The 12216-nt window shown below is 37.5% G+C and overlaps 1 protein-coding gene across 13 annotated transcripts in view; it reads right to left on the reverse strand.

Annotated features, from left to right (window-relative positions):
• Positions 1 to 12216, reverse strand: part of RALYL (RALY RNA binding protein like) — a 392319-nt gene that overhangs the window by 59691 nt on the left and 320412 nt on the right. For all 13 annotated transcript variants that reach the window (XR_010304865.1, XR_010304864.1, XM_064154586.1 and 10 more), the window contains one exon: positions 9403 to 9478. Coding sequence is in view for 11 of the 13 variants with exons in the window: in XM_064154586.1 (XP_064010656.1) it covers positions 9403 to 9478 (76 nt within the window). In the remaining 2 variants the exon portion in view is untranslated. The remainder of the gene's footprint in view (positions 1 to 9402; positions 9479 to 12216) is intronic.

Below are 12216 nucleotides of genomic sequence, written 5' to 3' on the forward strand. Positions count from 1 at the left end.
CTTTCTGCTAGAACACACTGAAACCAAATTCTGATTGCTTCTTTAATCAAATTCAGGAAGCCATGCAGTAATAAAGAGTAGGGAGCTCATATGTAATAACTGATAGGAACGAGGCTCAGGCTGTCAAGATGTAAACTGACTGACTACAAGTACTATTTCTGTTTCCTGCAGGCAAAGCCATCAGTGCTCTGGATCTTTCAGGGATTTGCTTTGTGAATTATAAGATTTTTTTTTCTTTTCCATCTATATCAGCAGTACAAATTCTTGGATAAGAGATGAATCTTAATTTCAATGCTATTGGAAAATGGTATGTTTTCTATTCCACTGCAACATAAATAGCGATTAAAAACAATGGGGAAAATAAAAAAGATGGTTTTACCTTTAGTTATTTCAGCTAGAGTATATTGCTTCAGGTTTCATAGGGGATGAATAAAGAAGGAAGATTAAATACCAGGCAAAAAAGCAGCAATGATAAGAGAACAGCTAATTCTTCTCCAAACTTGCCAATCTCTGAGCATGAATGTGATTATGGTGTCTGGGCTTTACTGGAAGAGAACATCAGTCATGTGATACCATATATCATCTCCTGCAAGAGGAAAAGTACTGAGCTACAAAAAGGGATGCAGCTTATCTGGGGGTGTAAGTAGATGCCACTGATTTCCTTGTAACAGAGAAAAAAATAAACAGAAAAAATGTGTAAGTCTAATAAATAACATGAGGGGAGATGGGAACAAAGGTAAGTATTTAAGTCTATGCAGGACATAATTCAGAACAGATATAAGTCAAGACTACAGTTTAAAAACTGTGGTGGAGGTGGATGCAAAGAAATAAGATGAGAAAAGTAAGATTTAGGATATACTGGTAATTGAGATGGACTGTCTATCAGGGAGCTAATCAGTGTTTTTAAAATATTGAAGTTGGGTGTTTGTTTTTTTTTTTGAAAAGTCTTCTTCTCCACTTGTTACTGGAATTATCACACATTAGGAATAACATGTCTAAAGGAACAAATCAATATGACAATTGTGTTTGGTATATTTTTGTTTTTTGAACTTCTCTATCTGTGATTTGTCTTCAGAAGCAAAAGTTACCCTGAGTGTTACTAAGGACCTCAGACCCCCGCTGTCACATTTTATTTTCTCTAAACTTTTCAGACACTGCACATTCATGCACTGGATGGTCAGAAATGGCAAACTTATGTCCTTGGCTGACCCTTCCAACCCCTCTAAGCACGTGAATTTGTTCTTTAAACACCTCTGGAACAAAGTTGATTGCAGTTACACTGTCATAACTCAGAAATGTAGAGCTGTATGTGCTGCTTCCAGCAGCAGTTATTTTTCTCGTCTGATGTTAGTTATTTGCTTGACATGGGGCCTTTTCAGTGAAAAAAATAAACAATTCATACCCAGCTGAATGACTGGATTTACTGCAGCTCTGTGTGCATGCCTTTTTGCATTTTTCATATAATTGACAATGTCACTTAAGTTCTAGACCTCAGCAAAACTTGCACTATTTGCTGAGAATTTCAAGTGAGAATTTCAGATTAAATGACATTTTTTTTCTGTATAGTAATGATTGCTTCAAGTGTGACCATTAAGAATATTCTCTGATAAAATGATGCAAATAATATCCTGCTGAACTTAAAATTTCCTCCACCTAAACATGCCTGGAAATGTTGTTTTATGGAAATTGCATCTTTTCTGAGAAGAGCTGCAGAGCAACACTTGGATTCATTCCACTGTACAGAACTAAAATAGCTTGTTTTCATGAAGAAAGGTAATCAAAAGCGTCAAGAAGATACATTTCTGCAAAAAGGAAGTACTCTGATTCAAAAGAAATACCACACTATTACATCTTGATATGAAAAAAAAAATGTATTCCAGATGCATACAATTATTTATTCTTAATTTGGTATGTAGATTAAAGTAAGAGGCATAATCACAACTTCATGTAGATGTAAAGTATCAGAAAATAACTGATTGGCTTTTTTTCCCATTGTCTGGACTGCATCTTCAGGTTTTTGTAGGCCAGTAGTAAAAATGGACATATAAATGCATTAAGCAAAAAAAGGAGTAAAGAAGGAAGTTGTAGAAAATCTAGAGCAATATTCAATCAAGAAAGCATCTTATACCTGCTGTTATTTTTATTATATACCACTGGCCTTAAGGCACGTTGCTAATGCACTGCCAACGGCACACTACAGCAGCAATTATGCAAAATACTGCAGAATTTCATAGAACATCATGCTTGTTTGGCACAGAATTTGTTGTCATGCTTTTGTATGTGAGGAATGGTCGGACCGAAGAAGCCTCCTACCCTGGAAGAAGTGATCACATTGCCCATCTCTGTGCCTTTCACACTTTCTTCTGAAATGAGGGGCACCCAGGAGGGCTCAGAAAATCAACTCAATGGAGACAGAAAGCAAACTGAACCACATAAAACTCTATAAACAGGATCTTAAAACAAATCTGAGAAGCAGAGAAAGAGGTTAAGCAATACTTTTAAGCCTCTGCTCTAAAATAAAACTGCAAAATCTAAGTAAATGCAAGAGGTGTAACATAATCTGGTTTTGATTATGTTTTTTTTTTATTATTAGGTTTTTGATGGAGAAGTAAAATGTACTGAAGAAACTAATAAAGCATTTTGCTGAAGAAAACTAAAACTCTGATATAAAACATAATCATGCCCTGTAAATAAAAGAGCATTGCTTTACAGTATATTAATATTAGACATTCAAGTAAATTCCTCCAGAGGCCATGGGACTTTGTAAGTGGTAAAGACTGTTTAATGTAGCTAAGTAGTAGCATGCTGATTCAAACGTGGAATATACATTTCAATTGCTTTACATGGAGAATTAGCTGGGAATGAGAAATGATTATGGTACCTAATACTGCTCAAGGAGTATTGAACCAGAAGCCTGGAACTATTTAGACCATTTGGGAATGAACTTGGCCTCAAGTTGTGAGGAAGCTTGGAGTTTGGAAAGGGCAAAAATAACCCACACAGGGAGGATGAGTCTTAGCTGTGTTGGTCTTGGAAATGTTTATATGTGAACTACAATATTAAATTGTATAGAGCAAAGAGCGTGTAGATATCATGACAGTGCTGAGTAATTACCTTTCCAGTTTTCTTCCAAATCCTAGCCTCATGATTTCCCATGTTATACAATTATTTGTTGAGTTCTGGGAGGTTCATCTTTGATAAACAAACTAATTTTCTCAGAAAGTAAACTCAGATGTGAGCTGGGAGAGTTTTCTCCCAGTTATGTCAGTACCACTGCACTAGTTTTGGTTTCTCATATCCCTTGAAGTCTCATGGAGGTCCCTACCACCACCTCATGCAGCAGACCCAGCAGTAGCTGCACTTACTAAAAATACTACCAGTCTTCCAGCCTGCAGCACAGTCTTTCCATTATTTCAAGATACACACAAAGAAGTGCCCCTACCATTTTCCTCAAATCCTTCCATCTTTGTTACCGCTAAAAGGGTGCCAGAGAAAACTTTGAGCTGATCCCTATGATGACAGCACTGCAGAGAGGACATGGTGGGTCCATCCTGAGGTGAAGCAAGCCACATGTGTGTGCATGGTGGCTGTGCTCCAGCCCGCACCTGGAGCAGGTTGGGATGGAGCCATTAGAACCTCCAGAGCTGTGAACTAGATCAGAATCGCAGAAACATTCCAGTTGGAAAAGACCACCAGGATTCCCAAGTCCAACTGATATACCTACTCTACAAGGTTTATCCTAAAACATATCCCCAAGCACCACATCCAAATGACCTTTAAACACAAGATGAGCCTCTTCTTGTTTCAACATCCCCAGCAGACATTTGAAATGGAGAAAAAGCTTTCAGAGGTGTATAATATCTCATATAACAACAGTGGTGGAGTCCCTCCTCACACACTGAACAGCAATGCACATCAGTAGGAATGCTGCTGGAGAGAACAGCTATGTTAGGTGTAAGCTGGTTCCCAAGCAGTACCCTAAGCACGTGTGTAGTTCTTCAGTGAGTATGCTTAAAGTTAATAATTGATTCATAAAGCTGCTAAATATAAGTCCAATTTTTTCTAAATTCCAAGTATATTTTTAAGGACAAATCCAAAATGGAAGTTCTCTTACTAGGGACTAAGCATCCTTGCAGTGACATTGATGTACTCCCACAACACTCTGACTGTCACTGCACATCTAGACAGTGTCTCCATATACCTCCCAGGCCACTTGTTGCTATTTCCACCTGGTTTTGTCTTCTCTTTATCTTTCTTTTTTTTTCAGGAGCAAGTCTTCATGTGTGCAGGACACATTTCATAAATTTCTACCTTTGACAGATTTCTTATTGATCAGGATGAGCCACATTCCTGACAGGCTGAGGAAGCTGGGGTTGTTTAGTGTAGAGAACAGAAGGTTCTGGGGAGACCTAATAGTGACCTTTCAGTGCCTGGGCAGGGGGAGCTCTAAAAAGGTCTGTAGTGATAGGACAAGAGGCAATGGCTTCAAATTGGAGAAGAGTAGATTTAGATTGGATGTTAGGAACAAGTTATTTACCATGAGGGTAGTGAAACAATAGAACAGGTTGCCCAGGGAGGTGGTTGGGGCCCCATTCCTGGAGATATTCAAAGTGAGGTTCAACTTGGCTCTAAGCAACCTGATCATGTTCAGCATGCCCCTGCTTACTGTAAGCATAAGGGGCTGGACTAAATAACTTTTGGAAGTCACTTCAAACCCAGACCGTTCTATGATTCTTGAACTTGAAGGAGGTGATGCTTAGAAGCAATTCAGCTCTTCTGGCCCTGTCTTTTCTCTGGGACAATGTCCCATGAGATTATTTCAAACAGTACATGTCTGCTCTTCAGCATTCAAGAGTTGTGATAAATAGGCTCTTCATCTGGTAAGTATTAGGATATACATATATAAAAGGCTGAATAATTAACTGGAGAACAAAAGAGAGTCTGGATACATGAACGACTACATGAATAAGTCAAAGAAAAAATTATATATGTGTATCTGTCTGCTATTCATTAAAAAAAAAAAGTGTCTTGCATTTAGGCTCATGCAAAATTTCACCTGGGTGAGATTAAATTAAATTATTTCCATACAGGTGTGGATAAGTTGATTAAGAATTTATGATGGTACATTTCTAAGAATCAAAGCTGGCATGACCTCCTCTTCTTAAAAATAGATACAATGCCTGATCATTCCCACTGGCTTTCTATCTAATATGACCTCCATAGGTTTTTGAAGACAGTCACACACAGCTTCAGCTGGTCCTTTAAACACTCTAGAGTGAATCTTATAATTTATTTCCATTGAACTCACTTATTCAAATACTGCTTGGCCAATTCTTTCATTCTATACTCTCTGGTTAAAACTGATTTTCTTCACTAACTGCTCAGCCAACTTATTCTGTCAAAGCAGAAGCAGCCTTTTCTGTATCATCTACTATCTGCTCTCCTTTTGTGCCAAGTAACAGCAGTATAAAAGACCAGAGTAAGTTACTCCAATTAAAACCTTTTCTGCCTTTTACACTGTTATGTGTCTTAGCCTCTCTGACACCCTATTAGATGAGTCTGCTGTTCCTTTCTACTCACTTCCAGTCACGGGGGTTTGCTTCCACATTTTAAGTCCCTTTCACTTTCAAGATGTTAAAGAAATTAATGCTGCAATATTATTCCTTTACTTCACCACTACCACTTCAGGAGAAATTTCTGTTCAACCTTAAGCAACATATTCTGTGCTCCTTTTGATCCTAAAATTTCTTTCCAAGATATCCTACTTACCAGTTCTTTGAGTTCACTAAAGTCTGTCCTTCCAGAAATCCATTACCCTGTTTCTACGAATCTCAGTCCTGCCTTTTCACAGAAAATATTTTGTGACAACTGAATTTTTAAGCAATGCCTCTTTTATTCAAAACCATAACTAAAGTAAACACTTCCCTCTTAACTTTCTCCATCTTGTGAGTTGACCCCAGCCTGCAGCTAAGTACCCACACATTCACTATCTCACCCTCAGCAACTGTTGTCCTCTACCCAGATGAAGGATAAAGTAGAAAAAGAGCCTCATAGTTTGAGACAAAGGTGGTGCAATAGGCAAAGGAAAAGATTAAAAAACTCAAGTGATGCAAAGGCAATTACTTTGCATCCTTCATAAACAGCCCAGGTTAGAGATAACTTGGAAGGAAAGATCTCATCAGTTTTTACTTCTGAGCATGATGTTATATAGGGTACTGAATGTCCCTTTGGTGAGTTTGGGCCAGCTGTCTCAGTAATACTCTTTTCCAACTTACAGTCCACTCTGGTACCCCACAATTGAGTAAGCAGAATAGTTAAAAGAGACCATTGAGGATGTACAAACACTGCTTGTTAAGAGCCAAAATGTCAGTAAGTTTTAGCAACAAATCCAAACCACAGCACCATATGAAATCCTATGAAGAAAGTTAAGCCCATTCCAGTCAGAACCAGTATAATATTTGGAAATAAGTGAATATTCTCAACATTGTCAGGAATTTTGTAATTCATTGATCTCACATATTGCTACGCTAATAGATGAAAGACTCATAGAATCAACCAGGTTGGAAGAGACCTCCAAGATCATCCAGGCCAATCTATCACCCAACCCTATTCAGTCAACTAGACCATGGCACTAAGTGCCTCATCCAGTCTTGAAGACCTCCAGGAACAATGACTCCACCACCTCCCTGGGCAGCCCATTCCAATGGCAAATCACTCTCTCTGTGAAGAACTTCCTCCTAACATCCAGCCTATACTTCCCCTGGCACAACTTGAGACTGTGTCCCCTTGTTCTGTTGCTGATTGTCTGGGAGAAGAGACCAACCTCCACCTGGCTACAACCTCCCTTCAGGTAGTTGTAGACAGCAATGAGGTCACCCCTGAGCTTCTCCTTCTCCAGGCTAAACAACCCCAGCTCCCTAAGCCTCTCCTTATACGGTTTGTGTTCCAGGACCCTCACCAGCTTCGTCATACTTCTCTGGACACGTTCCCGCACCTCAACATTGCTCTTGAATTGAGGGGCCCAGAACTGGACACAGTACTCAAGGTGTGGCCTGACCAGTGTTGATAATTCTGTTTACTTGCTCAGAAAAGCCTCTCATAATCTTCTAGAAAAATAGTCTGTATCAGATGCATGAAAGGGAAAAAAAACTAGGATCCTTTTCTCTTTAAAGTTTCCTCAGCACTTTGCAGAGGTCTCTCTCATATCTTTTGTGTGGAGAGCAAGCATGAGAAACTATTCATAAGTTCAGAGATGGAAGTGTGTCTAAATTCCAGAAACGATATAACATCTTGAAAAACCTTCTGAAATCCTGACTCAGAAACACAATAGATCAGAGCTATCAGTAAACTTAGAGATTAAGAGCTTGCAACTGAGATTTATGCTAAAACAAAAATGATATTTCTACCACTTCAGTTAAGGCCAACAAAACTTGACATTACTATTAGGTAGCACACAGGCTCAGATCTAAAATACTTCCGATTGCTTTTATTCTGAGATCTCACCCTTAAATTTCCATTTAAAGTTTTCAGACCAGAACAAAATCTTGCTCAGGTGTGTCTGATTTCACTGCTGTTGGTCTCAAAACCAATCTGTCTACATTTCAGTCACAGGAAAAATCAGCTTTAACTCCAGTCATGGTTTTTAAAGAGAGCCAGCAGAATGAAGCTCTCAAATGAATTGGAGAGAAAACAGAATTATATTTCAAAAGAGAGATACAGAAAGAAATTACAAAGCAGATACAACATCCGTGGCAACCCACTTGAACTTTTCCCCAATCCAAAACTAAATCTATAATCCCCAGTGCTCCAATCCTCCCCCCCTAATACTTCTGCTATCCATAGGCCTAAACATAAGTCCCTGCAGGCCCCCCAAAAAGGCCTACTCCTTACTTGTTTGTCCCAATAAGGGCAGCTCCTGTTTGACACAGGGCTGGAGGAGAAAACAAGAATGAGCTGACCTCACTGTGAGTTTATAAAGAGATAACAAAATGATGGGATTAAATAATAATTTCCTAGTCCCTAGAGAATTTTTTAACCCTATAGTCCCTAGCTTGAGACAACTCCTTTTATGTTTCTGGAGCATAAATTCTTTCATTCTTTTATGAGAAGAGAGGTTTATTGAGCAGAAATTCATATGTGCATGTTTGCCTGTCAATTCTCCTACCAATCTGTAATGCTTCATTAAGCTTAATTGATTTTGAAAAACGAGTGAGGGTTTCTTCAAATTTGCACAAGAAAAAAAAAATCTGGGAACAGGGGACAGGCACTATCAATGTCCTCCTGAAGACCTAAGGAAGAAGTTCAGTGCTTTTTAGAAGCTGGTTTTCATCCTTGACACAGAAATCAATGAGAAACCAGTTCTGTTGCTCTGAAATTATTAGTAATTTCACTTATTTCTGCAAATAAAAAAAGTCACAAGAATGAGGCCAAGCAATAAAGCATAAAGGAAGCAATAAAGCATAAGGATTAAAAATTGAAATAACACAAAATTGAAAAAAAAATCCAAGAAAAAAAGTATTTGCTACAATAATAGAAAGATGGATGTTAATAAACACTTTAAAGACCACTACACAACTATTTTTGTCAGTAGACTGAAATTCAAAGCTTGAATTTCAGGCTGAGCACTTGGGTGGGGTGATAAAACACTTAAAGTTGTACTTAAAGCACATCTGGACTGTCTTTAGTATCCCTGGAACAAAACCTCTGCAAGGTGACTGCATTCTATTTCATCCTAGAAGAGCAGTGCTATGAAACAACTTTTCAAATAGCTTTTTAGTACAGTAAGACTCTGTGTAAAGCTGCAGCCCCTTCCTTAACCTTGTTCTTACACTGTCAAGTAGAAGGCAGAGACAATTTTTTTGGCCTCAGCAGAACTTACGGTATTTTCACTAATCCAAGTGATTTTTTTCCCCTTATTCTTCTGAATGTCTGTATTGTCATGCAAATATCCTGGGTATTTTATTTATTTTCTCCTAACAGAGACTCTAGTGTTTATTTCCAAACAAAAGAGAGGCATTATCTGCAAGTTGTGATCGTTGCACCTAAGTATCAGTCAGGAATAGCATTTGCTGGGCTTACCCCTGTTTAGTACAAGATTCTTTTTTAAGACAGGCATCATATGGACAGGCTTTATCTCCAGAAGTTAGAACAGTTTGCTCTGGAATGAGTCTACAGATATAGATAGTGACAGACTGTACAATACTGTCTCTTTTACTCACATTCAAAACATTTTGGTACGTACAGAAGCTTGATTATATTTCATAGGAACATCAAAGAGTGAACAGGAAAAAAAGAAGTTGCTGATGTGCTACATAGCTACATACATTGGTAAATACATTTCAGGTACCATATATTTTCCAATAAAAAATGAACTGTAGTACGTTAAGATAAATACTCACTTACCTGTAAAGTGCTGAAAGTGGCCGCTTGTTGCCAGGTTTTGGTCTGTATGGTTTCGGTTCTCCTGCCATGTTGATATCTGAAAGCAAATATTTGATATTAGTAAGCCAAACCTGTGGAAGTTAGATTAGAGTTTGCAAAGGCACCTTCAAAACACTGAAACCGTGTAATGGACAGTGAAAATGGACAGCATATCTAAACCATCTGTCTAGTTTTTACTGCCTCTGAATTGATGCCATAAAACTTTACTAAAACTTCTTACTGAAAGGCTTTAGGCCAGTGCCATTTATTTGTAACAAAGAGAAATGATAGTTTTTAAATATACAGATATATCCATTCATGACACTGAAGCAAATAATGCATTTCTATTACAGAAGCTCTTAATAGTAACTTGTATGTTGAGACAAAGTAGCATGTCAAGTTGAATTCTGTTGTGGAGGACTGTAACGGTTCTGAAGAGTTTCCCTTTTAGGACATTGAGAAATATGCACTGATCTTTAGCTGCCACTTCAAACTCCACTCAAAAGAGGCTTTTCAAAAGTAAATGAGAGTGTTTCTACTTCTTACCCTAAATACAGGCTTTAAAAATTGTAAGGAGAAAGAGGAAATTAGATTTTGCAAATGTTTTACTTCAGGCAGGTACTTACAATTTCAATAACACCAGAAATCTTGTGTACACTTTAAAATTAAAGTTCACTTACATTATGCCTCTATATTTGTCCCTGAAATTTAAGAAAGTCAAGCTTATCTACACATTAGTCAGGCTGATTCTCAAATTACTCTCTTTTGAATCATACTCGAAGACATGCTAGGAAAATACATGTCCATCATTTTGCAACATATCTTATTTCCTGTGGAGTCAACTGATGATCACGACTTTCAAGGAAATACATGCTTGATCTTTAACACAAAACTGAGTATGGTGGAGGGAAAAGCGTAGTAGAAACAAGCTCAATGCATTGCTGCTAGAAGCCCAGATGTTTTTACTTAAGCTACTTTTGGCCTCAAAAGCTGCAGTAAAAGGCTGAGACTTACTGACTGGATACATTTTGATCACACAAAATGGAACAAATAATCCACTGTACATCTTTTAACAATCTGAAACATTGAATATGTGTGTCTCTCTCAGTTTTTGAACGGATTTTTTTCCCCCATTGGAAATGTCATGCTTCAAACATTTGAAAAAGTTATAAACATATTTTCCATTTAAAATTGATATTTTGAACTAAAATAACATCTATTCCAGCTAAAATATCAATTTACTAAGGTCCTGAAATGAAAAGGATTTGTGTAGAACTATTTCATATAAAATACACTTTATGGCAAAATTTCTCCATACAAAGCATATTGCAATTTAATTTGCCTTTGTTCCTTTCCTAGGAGTTATATTATTCTTATAATTGTTTCCAATAGAATATTATATTTCTTGTTTTAATTGTCTCTTTGAAGTTGGGATAATATTTGAGACAGTTTTCACAGCTCTTTGAAATGAAAGGAAAGACATTATTAAATAAATACATACATATATATATATATATATATATATATGTATGTATATATAAATCTTCCTCTTCCCCGGTTGTTAAAAGCAGCTATGTATCCCTTACTTAAAGAAGCATACATTCTACTAAGTAAATATCGAGCATTTCTGAAAGCCACTGAGGAATTTTGAGAGCTGTGCTGCATTTTCATGGGCTTCTGGAAAAAAACAAAACAGAATTGGAACAAAATTTGTATCCAGTGACCTTTATGATAACTAGACATTTCCATACTGTTTTAATGTCAGCGACCATATTGAATTTCACCTACTACAACTAGGTCAGATTTCAGGGGGGAAAAAAAAGTAGAATTATAATCTAGTCTTGGGAAATGCCTGAGGCATTTATCTTCACATATTTTTTGTTTCTCATTTGCATCTCTCAGAGGTACAGCCCAGGTCAATATTCACCTACTCTGGAGGGGATAGGTTAGATGATCTCTAGAGGTCCATTCCAATCCCATAGGTATGTGAACATTAAAGGATTAAAAAAATGTGTTCATATCTGTTCACAGATCAATACTGTCTTGATGATTACTTTTGTAGACCTACATCTGCAACTCTACAACACCCACTTTTAACAAACACAAATATCGTAGAAGACTAGGGATTGTTTGCTATGTGTTCCCTTACTTTTAATCAAACACTGGCAAAAAGGAAAGAAAACACAGCTGTAAAGCTGTTGAGAAACCGCTAAGAGTTAGCTATGGGTTCACTGCACTTAAATAAATCTCTAAATGTACTAGCAGGAAACGGTGAACTATGTTATAAAGTGAGTAACAGCCAGAATTTCTCTTTTACACAGGAAATAGTTCATGGGAAAGCTGTGCACATTAGGATTTGCTGTGAATGTGAAATTGATTGAATATCTCCACAACTCCCTAAACACCTTGTAGTACGTTAACAATGGGTACAGGACATGGTTTGAAAAGTCAGAACAGATTTTCACCCCATTATTTTTCAGCACGTTCAACTCCAACCTCAATTTTCTAAGACTAGAAGGGAACTTGCTAACATTTCACATGACAGATTACTTCTAGCCCAACTGGAAATCTTGTGAGATAACTTGTTCTCTTGCTTCATCCATCATTAGTTTCACAGCAGACACTTACATCTACTAGGTCATAAACTGTGTGTCAAATAAGTGTGTTGGCTGCAGTATAGAGATTTACCTGTGCTAATGATTCCACCCCAAGGAATGCAGAGAGGTGTCACTCCTTACACTGTAAAATTAGCTCTGGCACTTGTACATGGACAAGAAACAGACAACCTGACAAAAC

The sequence above is a fragment of the Pogoniulus pusillus genome, chromosome 14 (assembly GCF_015220805.1).
Source record: "Pogoniulus pusillus isolate bPogPus1 chromosome 14, bPogPus1.pri, whole genome shotgun sequence".
NCBI classification, from domain to species: domain Eukaryota; kingdom Metazoa; phylum Chordata; class Aves; order Piciformes; family Lybiidae; genus Pogoniulus; species Pogoniulus pusillus.